This window comes from Mustela putorius, unplaced genomic scaffold, assembly GCF_011764305.1.
Source record: "Mustela putorius furo isolate JIRA1106 unplaced genomic scaffold, ASM1176430v1.1 tig00000813_pilon_pilon_pilon, whole genome shotgun sequence".
Taxonomy (NCBI): Eukaryota; Metazoa; Chordata; class Mammalia; order Carnivora; family Mustelidae; genus Mustela; species Mustela putorius.
The window spans coordinates 5,340,254-5,360,385 of NW_025421485.1; the positions used below are offsets into that span (position 1 = coordinate 5,340,254).

At 52.1% G+C, this 20,132-nt stretch overlaps 1 protein-coding gene and 1 long non-coding RNA gene across 4 annotated transcripts; one reads left to right on the plus strand and one right to left on the minus strand.

Moving 5' to 3' along the window:
• Positions 1-1,523: 1,523 nt before the first annotated feature.
• On the minus strand, positions 1,524-18,976 carry RRM2 (ribonucleotide reductase regulatory subunit M2). Of its 3 annotated transcripts, none has more exons than XM_004745792.3 (10): positions 18,788-18,937; positions 18,630-18,704; positions 18,131-18,277; positions 17,742-17,858; positions 17,035-17,168; positions 14,894-14,988; positions 14,634-14,767; positions 13,580-13,684; positions 13,380-13,493; positions 1,524-1,624 (listed from the first exon to the last, which is right to left on the minus strand). In XM_004745792.3, the coding sequence occupies exons 1-10, from the start codon at positions 18,893-18,895 to the stop codon at positions 1,607-1,609; spliced, it is 1,047 nt and encodes a 348-aa protein (XP_004745849.1). In that variant the 5' UTR covers positions 18,896-18,937; the 3' UTR covers positions 1,524-1,606. The 3 variants fall into 3 exon arrangements, with proteins under 3 accessions (XP_004745849.1, XP_004745847.1, XP_004745848.1); XM_004745790.3 differs by lacking the exon at positions 1,524-1,624 and adding an exon at positions 12,651-13,302 and having other exon boundaries at positions 18,788-18,976; XM_004745791.3 differs by lacking the exon at positions 1,524-1,624 and adding an exon at positions 12,651-13,302 and having other exon boundaries at positions 18,131-18,274; positions 18,788-18,974.
• A 137-nt stretch (positions 18,977-19,113) lies between these two features.
• LOC123393312 lies at positions 19,114-20,132 on the plus strand. The gene is made up of 2 exons (XR_006608066.1): positions 19,114-19,356; positions 19,915-20,132. It is a non-coding gene; the product is annotated as an uncharacterized LOC123393312 (long non-coding RNA).

Genomic DNA, 20,132 nt, shown 5'->3' on the forward strand with positions numbered 1-20,132 from the left:
GAGGTGCGAGGCGCCCCCTCCTGACCACACATGGAACAGCAGAGCCTACGCCTGGATCTTGGACCCTACCTCCCAGAGACTGAGGTGCCATTCGCCCAAGAGACCACCAGCATATTTGGGGTGCAGTTTGGACCAGTGTCTGTGGGGCACCCAAGTGGAGATGTTTAGTTGAATGTTCGGTCTGGAACTCAGAACCTACACTGAGGAGAGCTGCAGTTCCCCAGACAGAGGTGAAGAGGCCCCAGGGGAAAACCTTGCAGGAGCAGAGGAGGGGGCCAGGGCAGACAGAGGGCAAAGACGGAACCATGGAGCCGGGACTGTGAGAACTGAAGGGGGGGCCACGGCCACAAGGGGGTGGCACGACGGACAGAAAGGTTCAGAGCCCAGAGTTGAACCAGCCTGCCCTGCTGCTCAGGCTCAAGTACCAGCTCCTCCCCTTAACGAGCTGTGTGGCCTGGGGCAAGCACTCAACCTCTCTGTGCCCTTCTTTGGTCCCTCAACTGTGAAGGGATACTGTGAGGGGTGAGTGAGTCAGTACATGAAAAGGCTTTAGAAGAGCATGTGGCGGGCACGGAAGGGAAGGTCTCCGGCTCTCAGGGACACATTAGTGGTGAGATGGGGAGGAAGCCGCATGGCGGGAACTAAGGTGTGAGGGGACACGCGTAGGGGATAATAGCTGCGGAGACGGAACCGGATGGGGAAAGGGTGTCACTTCCCTAGGATGAAACACAGGAAGGATAGAGAAGCCTAAATGTGGGGTCTGGAAACCCTCCGAGGACCCCCGCCTGGTATGCTGGCAGGGTGGCTGACTGGTCGCCAACTCCGACCCCACCCTCCCTTCTCCCTTGTCCTCTCCCCCACATAAAACCGCTCAGGCCCAAACTGAGCTCATCCTTCCAGGACCCTTGGATGCTCTGACTCCCCTCTCACGCACAGGCAATCCCCAGTCCGATTCCACTGGCTATCTTTCCCACCAGGCAGAACTCGGCCTGCTTGTCACCTCCACTCCTCTCCCTCACCACCCCTGCAAGTCTTCACCACCTGTCCCCTGGACAGCAGCGACAGCCTCCGAGCGATGCTCCTGCATCCACTAGTCCGCACTGACAGATACCAAACCGATGGAAACAAGAGCGCGCCTTTGAAAAGGTAAGGCTGGTCCCAAACTTCCCATGCTTCTCGGTCCACTCAGAATGAAATCCCAACCTAGGCCAACAAGGCCCCACAAGACCCACTGTGCACATGCGCACACACACGTGCGTGCACGCACACACATCCACTGATCAGACCCCACCCCCATGCCTCACTCTGCTCTCACCAGACAAAAACAAACACGTCCCCGCCGCAGGGCCTTTGCACTTGCAACGCCAATGCCTAAAACAAGCTTTCCTCTGCCAACCATGTGGTTTGTCCCCACCAACTTCCTCTCCACTTCCTCAGAGCTCTTCTTCGACTACCCACATGAAAGAGCACGAGCTCTTTGCCCGCCGCCGCCTCCCTACTTCCGTCTCCTTCCCGACTTACCGCACACCAGTTAGCTGGCGCGTTTCCAATGTCCCCCATCCGTGCACAATCTCCACGAGGGCCTGGGCTTCATCGGCTTTGTGCTTCATTGTCTCCCTGGCACCTGAACAGAGAAGACACATAGTGGGGCTCTCAGTAAACATGTATAAATTAATGGCCTCTCAACCCCACGCCTCGCCCCTCCTCCTGTTTTCTGTCTTGTGTGCACTACAGTTTCTAGCCCTGGAACAGCAGTCCCCCCCCCCCGCCCCCGCACCCCTCCGCTCTTCCCTTCCCGACAAGAACAGGTAGGGGGTTCTTCCCCTGCTCTCTACCCCTCCCTCCCTAGACCGAGTCACACCCTCCCCTGTGTGACCTTGGGACACAGGACCCTTAATCCCATGCTCTCCTGACTCCAAGACCAGGCGTAAGACAGCAGGCTCCCTTCATTCAGACACAAGCACGGACCATGTAAACTCTGAGAGCTGTGGCCTCTGTGGCGTAACCAGGAATGCCAAAGAAGAAGATGGGTCCTGTCCACAGAGGCTGGCGGTCCCCCGGGGGAGGCCACACGAATAGAAGGGAGGTCACCCCAGCCCAGCCTCACACCTGAGGTCCTGGCTTTTGCCACCCACAGATTTAACCCCTGGCCCAGGAGACTGTCGCCCAGGAGACTGTCTCATAAGCAGTGGAGCGGGACTTAGCTGGGTTCGCTGAGTTCCAAGGCCCAAGGTTTTTTTTTTTAAAGATGTTATTTATTTGACAGAGAGAGAGATCACAAGTAAGCAGAGAGGCAAGCAGAGAGAGAGAGACGGAGAAGCAGGCTCCCTGCTGAGCAGAGAGCCCTGTGCAGAACTCGATCCCAGGACCCTGAGACGATGACCTGAGCTGAAGGCAGAGGCTTAACCCACTGAGCCACCCAGGCGCCCAGGCCCAAGGTTTTGTGAACTGAAAGGGGCTTCAGAACCGGCCTGCTGGTTTGGACGGAAGCGAGGGGCTCCCCGGTTTCTGGAGAGCTCTCCGCCTCCCAAGCACCGTCCAGGGGCGCCTGCAGAGGAGTGGGCGCGCGCATGAATCACCGGCACAGCCCCGCGAGGGGCCGTGACGTCCGTGTGACTCAGCCTGCACCGCTGCAGGGCACTTCCGGGGACAACTCCAGGGCCGGCCCAGCCCTCCAGGCACTGGGGGGCGGTGGGGGGGGGGGCACCTGCCATCGGCCCGGGGAGCCGCTGCCGGAGTTGCCATAACCGCTCCTCAATATTTATTGCAGGAAAATTAAAACAGAAAAACAGAACAGAGAGAAAAACTGCTGTCACTCCTACCTCCCTGAGACAACTGTTTGCTTGTCTCCATTTGCGAGGCCTCCTGGTTTTATCCGTATGTACGCGTATGTCAGGTCACCGTAAGCACGGGACGCAGAGAATTTACATTCTGCTGTTTTCGTTTACCGGTTTTCCGTGAGCTGCTCTCCATGTGGCTACATGACCTCCGTTTACTTACCACTTATTTATTTCTTTATTTAATATTTTATTTATTTATTTGAGAGACAGAGGTCCTGAGCACAAGCAGGGAGGAGAGGGAGAAGCAGGCTCCCCACCAAGCAGGGAGCCCGATGCGGGGCTCGATCCCAGGACCCTGGGATCACAACCTGAGCCAAAGGCAGACGCTTAACAGACTGAGCCACCCAGGCGCCCCTATTTACCGCGTACAATGGTGGTTAGCATAGAGATAGGACATAACTCGCACACCCGTTCCCCTTCTGCTCGGCACTCAGATTATTTCCAGCTCTAACTCTAACTGGAGATGGAAAGCTGAGTCCCCTTTTAAAGATTTGAAAATGAGCATTGGTGGAGAACCTTCCACCTGCAGAAGGCCCAGACAGAACAATTCACACAGCGCCTCGCATGCACCCTCCACACACAGACACAAACAGAAACCCACAGACAGCCAGGGGTCCGCTCACCACCTGTCCCTGCCCCTACGCCCGGCTCCTAGCCCTTCCGTGGCTCCCCACGGCTGCCAGGTCAAGTAGAGGCTCCTCAGCATGGCGCCCCAGGTCCTGCCCAACCACCCTTCCCAAGTCTCTGATTCCCACAGGCGACTCCTGCACCATTGTTCCCATCCCCAGGTACAGGCTGCCCTTTCTTGCCTCGGGGCTGTGCAATCGCAGCTCAGCCCTCTTCCCCTATGTGTGCCTCACCCTCCAGGGTGCCACTCGGTCTGAGAAACCTTTCCTGCCTCCCCGGGGCCTGCCATCCTCCTCTGTACCCCACAGGGCCCAGGCTGACATCTCAGCCCTTAGCGCCCTGCACCCGTGGTGTGCTTGTAAATGCTTAACAACCAGCTCTCCAGAAAGCGACCCTGAATTTGGAGCACTTAGCAATTCCCACGGGGTAAATACTCCCACCAAAGTGGATGCCGGGCCACCAAATGCTGAGCGGCACACTGTTCTTCAGTTATTTCTACTGTGTAGACACGACAGGCATGAACGGCCTCGGGAGCGCAGATGATGCTCACGAATGGTAAGACGAGGTTTGAGTATTTCCCATATTTCTCTTTAATATAATGTATTTACTTTTAGACTTACATAACTTACTTCTTAACGATGGCTGTATTTAACAACCGGCTCACGGTTATGAGCTGAATCGTGTCCCTCTAAAATTCAAATACTCGGTCCCAACCTCCAACACTCAGAATGTGACAGGTTTGGGAGATAAGGAGGTAATTAAAGTGGAGTAAACTCGTGCGGGTGGGCCCTGATCCAATCTGACCCATGTCCTTGTAAGAGACAGAAAGGCGGAGGGGCGACCCTGAAGACGGCAGCCCACAAGCCAAGCAGAGACGCCTCAGGAGAAACCAACCCTGCCTGCACCTTGGTCTTGGATTTCCAGCCTGAAGAACTGAAGGGAAATATTTTTCTGTTGTTCAAGTGGTAGTCCGTGGTAGTTCCTCTGGTAATCCTAGCAAGATAATATGCTCCCAAAATTCCTAAAAATCTAGTAATTTGCTCTCTGGCCCGTGCTTCCTGGCGCCTGGTGGTTATTTATCGATCATCTACCACTGTCCCTTCTCCTGACTTGACAGGGGACCCTCCGGAGCAAGGTCACGTCTCACTTAGAAGTCACCAAACACCTTCTGGAAAGCTCCAAATAGGAAAATATTTTAGCTCTACCCAAATACAGCATGTCGCCCCATTTCCACTCCACCATGTCAGCGTCAAAGCAGTCGGGATGGTGTGCGCACGAGTGTGCCTGTGCCCTGGGGAACCATCTGTGAGTGCGGAAATGTGGGTTCGTGTCATTTAAACATGTCACGAAATATTCTGTTGATGTATCTTTAAAAATTCTTAGCCAGAGTCCACACAAAAACAGGCGGTGGATCAGAAGTGGTTCCTAGACTTAGTGAGCCGGGGTCTTCCGTCTGTCCCCTCCAGAGCCCCCGCCCCCCAGCACAGGGCCGGGCACAGGAGGAAGGAGGCAAAGTTAGTGTCTGATGATCTGGGGATGAAGAAAGGAAGGTCAGCCAGCCAGTTCACAGGCTCTCCAATTCAGCTAGCAAAGACAACTATCAGGCAATGTCATGAATCTTTTTCTAATGCAGAAATTTTTTCAAACATGCAAGGGAAAAAAAGAGCTTTCTGAAACATAAATCAAGCCCCTCCCTGCAAGGCAGAACCATCACCTCTGTGTTGCCTCTCACCTTCTAAATGATCTCTCAGAAATAAACATCTATCACTTCTCCCATTAATTTCTATTTGCTGAGCATCTCAAAAATGCCAAATCAAACCTATGGAGATAGAACTTCTGATCAGTGGTTGCCAGGGCCTGAGAAGGGGAGGGGGACAGGGAGAGCCTGCTGATGGGTGCGGGGTCTCTTTTTGAAGGCAGGAAAGTGTCCTAAAGTTGATTGTGGTGGTGGTTACACAATTCTGTGAATATATGAATATATGAAAGCCAATGAAACGTACACTCTGAATGGGAGACTTGGTCTGTAATTTTATCTCAATAAAGCTGTTTAAAAAAATACACCAGGCATTTGTCACCTGATTCTTGCAACGACAATTTTTTTAAGCTTTTATTTTTTTCAGTAATCTCTATACCCGGCGTCGGGCTCGAACCCACAGCCCTGAGATCACGTGTGGCAGACTGTACCAACTAAGCCAGCCTGTTCCCCTCATGGTGACAATTTCTAAGGTAGGCCTGTTGGCCACCGTCCCTTCACCAACAGAAACAAACAGGCCCTCTGTGGTGTGGAAATACAGCTCAGCAACGGGGAAACTCTGATCAGCCCAAGGGAGGCCAGGCCAGTCCCCCACAGGCACCTGTTTGCACACCTTCCAAAGCAAACATGTCCTGGGCCCCTACAGGGGAGGCTGCTCCCCCAAGTGGAGCGGAGGCCCAGTGCAAGCCCTCACACAGCACAGAGTCCCCAAGGCTCTTTCTGGAAACAGCTGGAACCTTCCTGTTTTCTCCTCTTCAAGTTGTTATTGCCCCCAACCTCATTACTAAGCCTGTGAGTCCAATTAGCTGCGTGATGCAGGACCCCCCCCCCCCTTCAGCCTTCATAGGGCAGTGTGGCCTCCGCAGGCAACGGTCTCATCTCGGGAGTCACACGCAGAAGCAGGTTGGGAGGGGCTCCTTGGGTCCAAAGCCTGGGCCAGTGAGGACAGGGGAGACTCCTGCCCAGAGAGGCCACCTGGCCTCGGTCACAGCGGCAAGGCAGAGCAGGACAAGGGGAGCGAGGACACAATCCCTGCTGAGCAGAAGTTTCTTCGGGACCGGAGCGGAGGCCCAGAGTGCCTGTTCTCTCATGAAGGGCTGTGGGTAGTGACAAGAATGTGGCTATGGGGCTAGGACACCCGGGTTCCGGTTCTGGTTGGCCACTGTGCTTCTACCTGCGGTCCTCAGCAAGGCCATGGCCTCCCGGAGCCTCCTGGACACCTCCGTGAGATGGGGCTGGTCATCTGTGCGGCCCCCTACCCAGAGTGGTGCTGGACCCAGTGATTTCAGGGCCGGGGGTGCTGTTCAGGTATGATTTCGTTGCATGTGGCACAAACATCCTGATTCTACTGGGACTTTATTGGTTTACTTAAGTGAAAATTCAGGGAGACGTAGAATTCAGGCACGGCTGGATCCGGAAAATGCACGAGGTTACAAAGACCTTGTCTTCTCTGAAGACCCACAGATCAGCTCTCCTGTCCTGCGTGTGGGCTCCTCTCTTGACAGGCCTGCCTTTCTGGCCGCAAGGTAGCCGCAGGGGCCCCCTCCCCTCTCTACCTGAAACTCCAGAGCCAGGAGGGAAAAAACAGCCGCCCCTCCCCCTCTGGCTGGGAGGAACAGAGCCCTCACCAGGGGCTGTGGCCATGGGGGCTTTTGACAGAGCAAAAGAGGTCAGTCAGTGGCCTCTGAGGGGAAAAACAAGGCTTCCCACGGCCCCACCCAGGCCTGAAGCGTCTATCAGTGCCAGAGAGACAAGAGCTCCCCTCTCACCCCGCGGCCAGTGCAGAGGGCAGGATGTAAGGCCTTCTCCGGGGCGCCTGGGGGGCTCATCGGTTAAGTGTCCGACTCTTGGTTTCGGCTCAGGTCATCATCTCCAGGTCGTGAGACTGAGCTCTGTTTCAGGCTCCGCACTCAACAGGCGGTCTGCTGGAAGATTCTCTCCTACCCTTCCTCTTACTCTCTCATGTTCTTTCTCAAATAAATAAATCTTAAAACAGAGAGAGAGAGAGAAAAGGCCTTCTCTGGGTCACAGGCTGCCTTGGTCCTGATCCTATGAACTCTCAGGTCAGGCCACACCCCCCAACGCTCAGTCTGCCCCAAACTGGCCTGATGTCCCCACTCAGCAAGTCTTGCCACCTGCCACCATCCAGGCCCCAACCCCTCGCCTGGTTCATCCCCCTGGTATGGCCAAATGGTGTCAGTCCCAACGTTCGTGTTGTGAACAGCCAATAGGTTACACCTGCCCAGCCTACAGTGGGTCCCAGAAGCCCACCCCGGTGGTCCTGCCTGCACACAGGAGGACCAAGCACCTTCTCGTGTCTGGCAGGAACTCATAGGAGACTGTCTGTAAAGGCTGGGCTCCTGAGAGTCTAACCAACAGCATATAGACTCAGAGGACTGTGGATTTGGCATAAAAGCAAACACAGGGCCATGCAAAGCACTAAGGAAGATAAGAAAACAGACCAGGACTCAAGAGGAGCCGACTAGAACCACAAGACATTCCCCTTTGGCCACTGTGTCCAGCCACTGTCTGACCCTGGGAGGCAAGATACAGCAATGCCCCCAGATCCTGCAGACACAGAAGCCCTGCGGTCAAGTGCAAAGTTACAACCGCTTCTCCTAGACCAGCCTTCAGGTCGGACCACCTATTTCCAGTAAGCTCTTTTGTCTCAAAGCCCTTTTGTCTTAGAACAGTGTCACCTGGGGCTTTCCCCATCCTCCCCACACTTGGCGTCCTGTGTGTAACTTTCAGAAATAGCTTCTAGCTAGAGTTCTTCTCATCGAATCTTGAGCTTGTCATTTTAACTCATTAGTCTACCCACACTGACTGGGCTTATCGATCTGACCAGGCTTCCCACTTACCACTCTGCTTTTTCTCATCTTCTCTGCCTATTAGACCGATCACCCGTTCGATACCCCTTCTCTGCCACTGCTTTGAAAGTGACCCGCTCTGGTGTGTTCTTGGAAGCAGAGCCGTAGACTCTTGACCTATCTGGTGAGCCCACTGGCCCGCTGATTCACAGCACGAGGACCCGCACCCCCGGCCCCCCGCTTGTCCAGCATTCTGGGTCCCCTTCATTTTATCTGCGCTGACATCCACCCCTTGCTGACCAATTCCTTCACTCACTACCCTCCTTTTGGCTGCAATTTTCTCTTTAAAGTATATCCTTTAGTCCTTCTCTTACTTCGGAATATGTGTAATTATTTTTTCAGCATCTCAAGATTTGCTTCCATAACCTTTTGGCTTCGACTGTAGCGCTGTTGAAAATTTCAGCCTAATAATTACTCCTTTATAGATCTACTGTTCCTGTAAACTTGAATGACCTTTGTCTGTATGCTCTGCAGATTCACTACGAACGAGTCTGGGTATGGATTTATTTCCATTCATCTGACTTGGGATTCCTTGCACTTTCTGATTGAGTCGCGTCTAGAATATTATCAGCCATCATCTCTATAAATATTAGCTATGCAGTCCCTCATGAAGACTTCCTTTAAAAATATGTGCCCCCTCCCATTCTCCATGTCTCTCTCCCATCTATTTCTGGATAATTCTGTCAGGTCCCTTCCCATCACCAGTTCACCCTCAGCTGTGTCTCCCCTTACTAAGCATTTTTTTTTAAGTTCCAAAACCTTTCATTCCAGGAGTCTTGTTATATTGCTAGAAATTGTACCAAGTTTTGTGAAAATGTGCCCATTTCTTTAGAATACTCTGTTCTTTGGGTTTTCATTTTTTCCCCCTCTGATCCATTATAAAATCGATCATCATAGAAGTTCTTGGATTTTCAAAAAAAAACAATCCATCAGAGTGAGAATGTGAGCAGCGGAGGAACAGAGGAAGACGATCCAAGCCGACCGACTCCCCATGGAGCTGGATGAGGGGCTTGGTCTCAGGACCCCGGAGATTGTGACCTGAGCTGAAATCAACCAAAAGCCGGATGCTTCACCGACTGAGCCACCCAGGCACCCCAGTTCTTAGCATTTTATACCCGTTATTCCTATGCGGCTCTCTCCAGTGTTTCATGTTTGCAAAGTGAACACGACCGGTGAGGATCCCACGCACCCTGGTTGGGGCGGCCCTCCTAGACCACAACCTTGTGAGAGGTGCAGGCCTGAGGTTTTGATTTGTGGAATCCAGAAAGATGAACCAGCTCATCTTCCCCACCCCACCAGCGGGATTAGCTCCTAGCCCCATTCCACTGGGGCTCCCCCCTCCCAGGGCAATCTCTCCCCTCCACATCCAAGGGGTACTTGGTCCCTCACCCCGCAACTTCTTAAAGTCACAAATAACCACCCACTGCCAGGGCTGCAAGGAGCCCAAGCCTTCCCAGTCCCTGTCTTTGTTCCCAGCATCTGAACACTCCCCTTTCTTAGGAAATCAATACCCACTTAACTTTTGTGATCACTGGCAGGTGCTGGAAGCGGGGAGGGCGTTCGGGTCACCTCAGTCTGCTCTCTTGCTAGAACCACTCCAGTCCTTAGAGACAGGTCAAGGGGACTGTGGTCCCTGAAACTTACATGTGCAGTGGGTGCAGCCACTCTCATCAGAAAACATCCTGATGTGAGACTCCCCTCCCAGGAGTGACACGGGCCATCGCTGGTCACACTCTTTCTCAAGTACCCAGAGTACAGCAGGAGGGTAGCCTCCGCTACAGAACGGCGGGTACGGTGAGAGGATGGGGTGTGCTATCAGCCTTCTCTCATTTGGAACAGGCCAAGCCATACAATCCTGTTCCCTCAAAGCTACAGCCGCTCCCCAGGAAGCTGGACCAGACTTCCGTGCAGAACGGAACCACTGTCAGCCTCTCCAGACCGACAACGGCCAAGCCCTTCCTCAACAGCTCACATCAATAGCCAGTCAGCTCCCTGACCCGACAGCCTTACCAATACCCCTCCAGGTCCAGCTGTGCAAGGAGCCAGAGCTCAGGTTGAGTCCCAGGCCCCGGCAAGCCGACAATTCTGACTCCATGACCTAACCAGACTGAACTGGCACAGGTCTTCTAAGCGAAGTACGGAAGGGGGTTCTAGAGCGGGCAGTTGGCCTCGATGGACGGCAGGTGAAGTGGACTGTAGGAAGCGGTTAGGAGTCAGTCCTGAGAGCACGGCTGCCCGAACACCCCCACTGGGTCGGCCACCAACCTGATATTACAAAGCAAATGACATTCACAGTGTCCTTGGGTATAAAGGCAAAGATCTCTGCTAGGTTCCTCCCAGACACAGACCATACCGGCTCCCAACACTCCCCGCCCCAAACTATTCTGCTCCGGTTCATTTCCTCATTCACCAGGGCCCGATCCTCGGAGGCCTCATGCTAAGACAGGGGGACGGACATAGACGTGGATGTGCCTTCCCCATGAGCCTTTACAGGAAGAGCAGGGAGGGAATCTGGACTGGTCCCCCTGCCTCACCTCCCCCAGGGTCATCCCCAGCACACACACTCCTCTCCTAATGCTCCATCCACCCCCAGCTCTCTGCTGCTCCTTCCCTGCCCTGGCTCGCTGTCTAACAGGTTCGCTCCCGCATCAGCTTCCTCGAGGAGAAGCATCGGCTGCACAGGGAGGGCGAGGCCCCCAGCCGCACCTCCGACCTCAGAAGAGTGCCCATGGCAGCTGTGGTCACAGACATCTGCGTACTGAAGGCAGCAGCATGGATATACGAGGTCAGGATTCCAAAATGGCTTTCAGGAGGTGGCCAGGAAAGGCCATTTATAGACAGAAGGGCCAATCCAAGCCCATAAAGTCCACGCAGTTCAGTCTGATGAGGAAGAGCAAAGCCGGGAGGGCCTTTAGCCCCATCTGGTGCCACCGCCATCATGTAACAGCTGGGAACACGGAGGCCGAGCAGTGGCTCAGCCAGCGGCTCCCCAGGGTGTTGGAAGCTAAACCCCTGTGATCCTGGCTTACAAATTCCACGAGTGGCTTGGGCAATGCTTTTGACCATCAGCTCTCAGGCACCCCCGTCTGCTATAGACCTTGAACCAGAACAAGCATTAGGGCAGAATGAGATAAGTATGAACAGATGAGAAGCAAATGAACACATAAGCCTTCATGAAAAATACTTCCGTTTTTTCTTCCTAAACTGAAATGCAATCTCGTTTATCAAGGAACGGACATAAGAAAGTTCACTTAAGCCCTGTGCAGCATTCCATTTCGAGACTTTAAAACGCTTGACTAGAATCTGCTTCCCTTTCAACAGGAAACAGAATTGGTAGTTGGCAGAAATGAATCCTTCACCGAATCCCCAAATTGACTTCCGACTTCCACCTGCACCTGACATGCGAGGCAAAAACATTTATTCACCTTTGTGTTGTACAAGTTTAAGAACCACATAATCAGGACTGACTTCAGGTAACAATAATTTAAGAGAGTCCCTGTTACAGAAATGGTTCAACTATTTGACAAGTTATACAATAAATGAAAAAAACTGACACCAGAACAGGCCAGTGCAGCCAACACGATACACTGTCACCAACTGCAGCCAAAGGTCGGGGCATGTCCTCCACCACCTTCCACCAAACATCCTGGCTGGGTTGTTTTGTTTTTTTTCGGGGGCGCGGGGAGGAGAAGGCAGGTGGATTCCAACTCGCCCTATGAAGTCTATTATGTTACACTCTCAATCTAAAATTACGAGGATGTGTTACTATCACTCACGTGACTCAAGCTTTCGCCTGAAGGTCAGGGGGAAACGATCAGATTGAGAGTAATTCTGGAAGTGACAGCACTGAACACTGATGGCTTCAACCGAACCACACTAAGTGGGCAATTATTTCAAGCTATGAGCCACAGGTATAAAAGGACATACACAGTGTAAAAAAAAATTCCAATTTAAAAAACATGCAGTAAATAGAAAATGGCTTAGGTCAACAGTACCTACTTACAAATTCAACCAAATCAAAACACATCCTCAACCTCTCGGGGCGCCTACTTCAGTCCTGGGTGTGCCACGTAATTGCACCAAGATCCTCAGGGGGGCATTTTGTGCAAGGATGGGGGGAAAATCAATTTACGAGACCATCTCAGATCCATGCTAAGGATCTAAGGATCTTCTGTAAGAGCTTGAGGTTGGGGAAAGATGCAATTTGAGGACTAAGAGGCTGCCGCCCCTCGCACGGCCCCAGGTGGCCAGCGGGCAGGCTGCGCCACACTTCAAGCTCGAATGACTGAAGTCAGGAGCTCTTTTCCCTCAGTCTCGTCCCAGGACACTCGACCTAACCCTAACCCGTCTTCTCTGTGGCCCCAGCTGGCTAATACCTAGTGTGTACAGGACTGACTCTGAAGTTGACCAAAGAGCCCATCGATTCATTCTAGAAAATAAAGAACAGAAATAACATGCTTGTTCTGCACAGGATGGACAAACTTCGGTCGCCCAGGGAAAATTCCAGACTGGCTCCCATCGCGCTCAATAGAAGGCTTTGCATTTGGGCTAGAAACCAAATCAGGTGAAATCAGGCCTTTATTTCAAACAGTACAAACTCTGTTTATTTGTGTGTAAAGTGCCAGTTTTATATACAAATCAGTAAGTAAACTTTAATATCTGCTTTGAAGCACCAAGGCTGAAGCCTCCCGAGGACCTCGGAGTAACTGACCCATCCTGCGGGGTCAGACTCACTCCAGGACCCCGAACTTTGGGCCCTGACTGCCGCCAGGAGCCACGGTGAACTCACGGATGGCGGCCTGCCTGCAAACACCAAACACGGCCAAGGTCTTTCCTACCAATCCGAGTAGCTTCTGTCTAAGCTGCTTTCTAGGTGAGACAACTAGCGTCACTAACCAACAGGCTTGCCTATGAGGTAGCTACACAGTTTTAACAACACTATCAATGAACATTATGGATAATTCATGGTGTAGCTGGTTTGATCCACTTCAAGTGGCTGATTTTTTTTTTTATGAGAAGGGGGCGGGGATCAGCAAAATAAGAGCACATCTTCGTTCACTTAGAAGTCAGCATCCAAGGTAAAAGAATTCTCTGTTGGACTGGACATCACTCCCATCCTCTGATACTCGCCTACTCTCTTCTCAAAGAAGTTAGTCTTCCCTTCCAGTGAAATATTCTCCATAAAGTCAAATGGATTTTCTACTCTGAAAACCTGAAAAGGTTCACAGCAGAATTTAAATACGGAACTCCCACTTCAGAAGAACCAGAAGGCTACAAACAATACTGTACCTTGCCAAAACCCAGCTCCAGCATAAGCCGGTCTGCCACGAACTCGATGTACTGCTTCATCAACGTGCAATTCATCCCAATGAGCTTCACAGGCAGCGCCTCTGTGAGGAACTCCTAGGGACGGAAACAGAGCTCCTCAATGAAACGGAAGCATCAAGGCATCTTCTCGCCGGGACGAGAGACCCTGATGCGTCACCCACCTGCTCTATCCGAACGGCATTGATGATTATTTCCCTCACTCTCTGCTCGGAAGGTTTATGGACCAGGTGTTTGAACATCAGGCAGGCAAAGTCACAGTGTAAACCCTAGAAGAAAAGGTTTAAGATCACTGTTGAAACCAAACTTCTATCATTAACGTCAAACAGGAACTGGCTTTCCCCTTTTCTGCATTCTCCTCCTGTATCTTGTGTGGCCGCGCTAGCTGTATGTGCTTCGGCTGTCAAAGGGAAGAGGACTTCAAATACCATCCATGCTGTGAAGGTCATGGCCGGTTCAGCTGCACGCGAGGCCCTCAACACTGCTCCCCGGGGAATAACAGCAGGCCAGGTCCGGTCCCCACTGCCCCGAATAGGAGCAAAGGCTGAGGTGGGACTTCTGCTCAAAGCATTCTTCCTACATCTGTGGGCGCCCATTCTGCCACCGTGCCCAGCAAGAAAGGCAAAACTCAGTGACCGAGGCCAGCTGGTTCTAAGATTTACAGCCTAAAGCTTAGGAAATCAGTACCGTGATTTCCAGTGAATGCAGTCTTCCTGAGTCTTAGTGCCAAGTAACCCTGATCTGCCTACACTGGCGGAATGAGCTTCTTACAAAGAAAGACCAACTCATTTGCCCATGAGACTCCAAGTATGACAGACTTCATGGCCCTGGCCTGCCTTGCCGACTGGAATTAAATCAGAACATCTGTACATCTTCACCTTCCCCTCCCGTTTAATCCAAGCACACTCGAGGACATAGACTGGACCTGAATGGATTCTTACTCCATCGGGACGCTTATCAACCAACTTACAAGGACAGCAGTGTCATCCAGAACACGGGGCAAAAGAATAAAACGCCCCATCACCCAGGGCGCAGCAGAGGCAGAAAGGCACTGCCAACACGAGCACTCTCAGCGAATTAAAGTCTTTTGTTTTCTGCCAAGTACGGATACGGCTGAACTCACATGGTAAGTGTGGATACCGGGCAACCTTTTATCTTGAGTTCCCGGCAGTGAGCCCAAGGTTGTGCATGTTAACCTATAATGTGAACGAGACTCACCTCATCTCTGCTGATAAGTTCATTGGAAAACGTGAGGCCAGGCATCAGGCCGCGTTTCTTGAGCCAGAATATCGACGCAAAAGAACCAGAAAAGAAGATTCCTTCCACGGCAGCGAAGGCCACAACCCGTTCTCCTGCGAAGAGTTAATACCGACATAGTCCCACTGAGCTAAGAAGCAGGTGCACAGGAGGGGCCACAGACTAGGGACATCACTCAGAAGCCGAAGCTCTGACAGACGTGGGGCCAGAGGTATCCTTACCATAGGTGGCCTCTTTGTCCCCAATCCAACGCAAGGCCCAATCTGCCTTCTTCTTTACACAAGGCATTGTCTCGATGGCGTTGAAGAGAAATTCCCTAGAAGACAGGCAGGGCATCAGCAATTACAACAAAGACTGCCTGTCTCAAATGTCCGCCAGAGAACAACACTGGGGCCAAGGCCAAATAGAGACTCAAGGCTAAAATGTTTTCTCATTACTGCTTTTGTTTTTCCCCCAGTGTTCTTTCTAAAATGTCAACATTCATTCATTCATTCTTAAGTTCACAGGGAGCCCCAAGACCTACTAACATGAAAAGTCTTAGTCCATTACACCAAGAGCATTTATCAGCTTAATTTTATCAAGGTCACGACATTATATGAGGTCATGGTAAAGTTCACAGGTCCTATCTTTAAACCTGAGAAGCCATAAAACCTTAACTGCTAAGACTACTTAAGCTACGCTGACCATTATCTTCCTAAAGAGCACTTGCCTTGCTAGTCCATATTATCAGGCCACTTATATGGGCCCCAAATGCCATATGTATGTAATAAAATAATTAAAGCCAATAAACTGGATAACCTGAGCTTACTTCCTACTATAATTCTATACTACACTGATGGTCCCAGATCAGGAAAGCAAATCAACCGGCCCCCACTTACCTGGGTCTACCTTATTGCCCTCTTCCGCCTCCAATGCATTCCCAGTCTACAGATTCCCCAGCCTGGTCCTTATGAGACGACCTTGTTCTCTGAAGCCAAGGTCATCGGACCAAAGGGCTCCCCTCATTGTCTTCCCATGTCAACATCCTGAAACAGGGTCTGCCCCTCCCTAGCTTTTGAAGCTTAACCACCACACCTTCCTGATCCTGCCCCTTCTGGTTATTTATCCAAGTCATGCCTATCCTTATCTTTCCTTATTTCTGCCTACAAATGTCTTCCAATCTTCCTACCCCTCCCAAGAGTCTTCCCAATCCTGCCAGCCCTGCCAAGCCACCACTCATTTTCCCTCTTCACACTCTTCCTGGTAACCCCCAGGAGGCCTACCTTCCGGCCTTACCACTTCTGTTCCATGAAAGACTCACCCGAAGCTGACCTCAGTATCTAGACCACTCAACAGCCATTTCTTTTTTTTTTTTTTTTAAGATTTTTTTCTTTATTTATCTGACAGAGATCACAAGTAGGCAGAGAGGCCGGCAGAGAGAGAGGAGGAAGCAGGCTACCTGCAGAGCAGAAAGCCCAATGTGGGGTTCGATCTCAGGACCCTGGGATCATGACCCTAGCCGAAGGCAGAGGCTTAACCCACTGAGCCACCCAGGCGCCCCCAGACAGCCATTTCTAACGTTCTCCTCCTCTCTAATCTCAAACCTGTAAAATGATCCCATGATGCAAACCATCTCTTCACACAGTCCTGTGCCTAAATTCACCGATCTAATAGCAAACTGCTGTCCCCACTTTATTATGGGATTCCTCTCACTTATACCTCTAGATCTGATTTTCTGTACTGTATTATGAGCTCTTCAAGAGGGTAGTAATGTTCTAGTCAAGTGCACCCTCCAGTCCCCTCCACTTTGCCCCAGCTTCCCATTGTAAGTTAATAGACTGGCCACACCTAAGATTTAGTTCATTGTACACAGCCTCTTTGGATGTGTTTTGCTTTGTTTACAAAGAAAGAGAATGACTAACAGTATACTTCCACTTCTAAAAATGGAATAGCCTCAGAACTTTGTTTTTAAGTGACTGGCTAATAAAATTGAGTGTAGGCCTCATCCTCAGACAGAACCACGGGCAGTAGAAACTGCTTTGTGGGGGCGCCTGGGTGGCGCAGTGGGTTAAAGCCTCTGCCTTCGGCTCAAGTCATGGTCCCAGGGTCTGGGATCGAGCCCTGCATCAGGCTCCCTGCTCAAGGGGGAGCCTGCTTCTCCCTCTCTCTCTGCCTGCCTCTCTGCCTACTTGTGATCTCTCTCTGTCAAATAAATAAATAAAATCTTAAAAAAAAAAAAAAAAAAGGAAAGAAACTGCTTTGTCTGCTTAGTCACTTAAGAGTCATTTTTCCACCCCCACATGAACTGGAAACTTGAAACAATGTGTAACAATTAGTGAGTCTCAAACATGTTGGCAGACCAACAGGCAAGCCAAATACTCACCTTTCTTTGGAATCTTTAATGTAAGTGTCAATGAGGAGACTGTACATCTCCGAATGGATGTTTTCCATGGCAATTTGGAAGCCATAGAAACAGCGGGCTTCTGTGATCTGAACTTCTTGGCTAAAGCGCTCCACCTAGTGGTGAAACACATCACAGTTCAGCGTGAGGCGCAACCCTTCAGGGGATCCTGGATACATCACACTCCCTTTGTACCATTATAGGATTTGTCTCTATTTTTAGAAACAATACATCTTCCTTATTCCGTGGTAAAGCTGAGCATGTTATGCCATATATGCTCCATTTACAGCTCAAGAAACACGGAGAGGCTGTTGTATAGGGATTCTGCAAACACTCATCAGTTCCTTTTTTCCTAATTCAAGGCACCAAGAACCCACTCACAAGAGGATACATATGGAATCAGATGATTAAAACAGCAAAACCACAAAAAGAAAAGCAATGTCATAGCCACAAAGAGTAAACCCATTACTAGCACTTAACTTGTCTTTGAGCCTCTAGAGAGAGCCAGTGGTGGTGGGGTGGGGGGAATTAAACATAAGGAAAAAACAATTGCCAAGGATATTATAAAGCACGAAACACCATATAACAGAACTACTAGCTTACAACTATGTGACTTAACAGATGAGGCAAGAGAATTCATTTTCGCTTTAATCTTGAAGTGAATGAAAGCAGATTTTTGGGAAACTCACCAAGTTTTCATTGACTATGCCATCACTGGCGGCAAAGAAAGCCAGAACATGGGATATAAAGTATCTCTCCTCAGGCTTCAGGGACTCCCAGTGCTGAATGTCCTTGGAGAGATCCACCTGAAGTTTAGAAGTTCACAAGGGACGTTAAGCGTGTGGGGCCTCGCACATATACCTAATTCATGGCTTAAAAGAACATCCCTCCCACGCATAGCTCCCCTGGCCAGTTAGAACAGCTCGCATCCTGCATCCCGCATCCTCCGTCGGGGCAACCATCCCCCAGGGGAACAAGGTCATTTCAAACAAATTACAACCCGCACTGCAGGGGGCTTCCTCCAGAGCTGGGGGCAATGCTTCAACTTCCTAAGTCTCGGGCTCCTGACCCTGATTACCTCTTCGGCGGTCCAAAAGGAAGCCTCAGCTTTCTTATACATCTGCCAAATATCATGGTACTCAATAGGGAAGATGACAAAGCGACGAGGGTTTTCTCGCAGTAGTGGCTCGTCCTCCACGTTGGGGCCAAGTACCTTAGTTTTCTGCTGGGCGAGAAAGTAATGAAAATGCTAATTATAGGGCGCACCACATGAAATTGCCCTTTTTTCGGGCCCAGTGCGTCCAATCCCCGGCAATCCCAGGTGGTTCGGTGTGTGAGCGTGAGCTGTCACACACGCATCCTACTCAGAGCAGAAGCGGGACGTGACAGAGGAACAGGAGTAGATCTGCGGAAGTGCAAAGGACTGGGAGGGAATGCCTTGGCGGGAAAGAAGCGCGGGCCCGGGGAGTGGCTAGGGTTTGAAACCCTAGAGGAGACAATGAGGCTTTGGCGCCAAGAGGCGGCTGGCGCACTCCACCGGCTGCGCCCCGCCCCCGCAGGCCGCCCGGGCCACTCACCGGCTCGGCGGGTTCCTGGAAGATCCTCCTGGCGGTCTTGCTGGCCAGCACGCGGGTCCCGCTGAGACTCGGGGGCTGCGGGGAGACGCGCGGTGAGGCGCAGGCCCCCGACCCCACAGGCCCCCCGCCGCCCCGGCCCGGCCCGCGCGCGCGCTCACCGTGTTCTCCTTGTCCGCCAGGCTGAGCCCCTTGAGGGGCGAGAGCTGGAGCTGCTGCTGCTGCTGGGGGTCCACGATGGTGGCGAGCGGGACGCGGACGGAGAGCATGGCGGCGGCGGCGAGGCGGAACGGCAGGTGAGGCGGCGCGCAGGTCCTGGGAGCCCCCGCGCCGCCCGGCTGCCTTTAAAAGCCCACCGCGGAGGGGGCGCGCGCGGTGGGCGTGGCCAGACGCCGCCTTCCCATTGGACGCTCCGGCCGGACGTGCGTGATTCGAGAGGCGCGCGGGAGCGCCGACCGCCCGCCGCCCGGGACCCCCCGGGACCCCTCTCTGGGCCAGCTAACCCGCTCAGGGGCGCCGCCGCCCCGGCCACTGCCGGCCGCCCCCCGCCCCGGCAAGGGCTGCACCCCCCAGCGTGACTCGGGGGCTGCGGCGCGCGCGGGACTCGCTTCTCCGGGAACTGCCGGGGATTGAATGCAGCAACGCGATTGGAGGCCGCTCCGGAGCGGGAGAGGATTCCCCCACCCCTCGACCGTTGTCGCGGGTCGGGGCAAGTGGTTTTGCAAATGAGGTTGGTGCTAGTGCCTGGGAACGCCCAAGGCTGCGAGAGAAGCGCGGGGTTGCGACCGTTTAGATACGTGTACCTGGGTCGGGGGTAAGGGGTGCTCGAGTTCCTGCAGATCTGCGGGAGGATCGGTGACAGCCGTCCTGCCCAACGGTTAGGGCCGCTGGCTGCCGAGTCCCGCAGTGCAGGTGCTGTATCACTTGGACATGTCACCTGGCTAAAAGATTCAGTGCCCTCCTTGGTAAAATGGGACTTGTCGCCGGACCTAACCTATGCGACGATTAATAAAATAGCGATGCGATAGAGCTGAGTTAAGTAAATGCCAGAGAGCGCTTTTGGTGCAGTTTCCCACTGAACTTGTGTCTGCTGCCAGGCCACTGTCCCCTATGTCAGCATTTTTAAAATTAGAAACGGAGCAAAAAAGCCCTGAGAAAGACTAAAGAGCTGGGCATCCATTTACTGCTGATTGGGCATCAAGGAGCCTGAAGAGGAGACTGAAAACCTGCACTGCCATGAGGGAGACACGACCTTAATAGCAGTTTTCATTTTACTTTGGTTTTTCAGATTTGCCACAGACATTTGCCCTGCAAGTGGCATAATGCCAGGAATGAAGAATAAGAAGTGTTAGGATCTGAAAAATACATGATTTTTTTTTTTGAAAAATACATGATTCACTTGGGAAAGTTCCAACATCTGCAAATACTCTTAGGGCGGCCTCTAAAAGAAACACTGGACTTTTTACAGTTTTCTCTAGATATAATAAAGATGTCGGAGATAGGGAC

Excerpts from the sequence above, each read along its gene's own strand:
- RRM2 (XM_004745790.3), bottom strand. The coding sequence starts at position 18,895 with ATGCTCTCCGTCCGCGTCCCGCTCGCCACCATCGTGGACCCCCAGCAG. Across the intron at positions 18,705-18,787 it reads TGGCGGACAAGGAGAACACG|CCCCCGAGTCTCAGCGGGAC; the intron begins GTGAGCGCGCGC and ends GTCTCCCCGCAG. Across the intron at positions 13,685-14,633 it reads AACTTATCAGCAGAGATGAG|GGTTTACACTGTGACTTTGC; the intron begins GTGAGTCTCGTT and ends CTTTTCTTCTAG.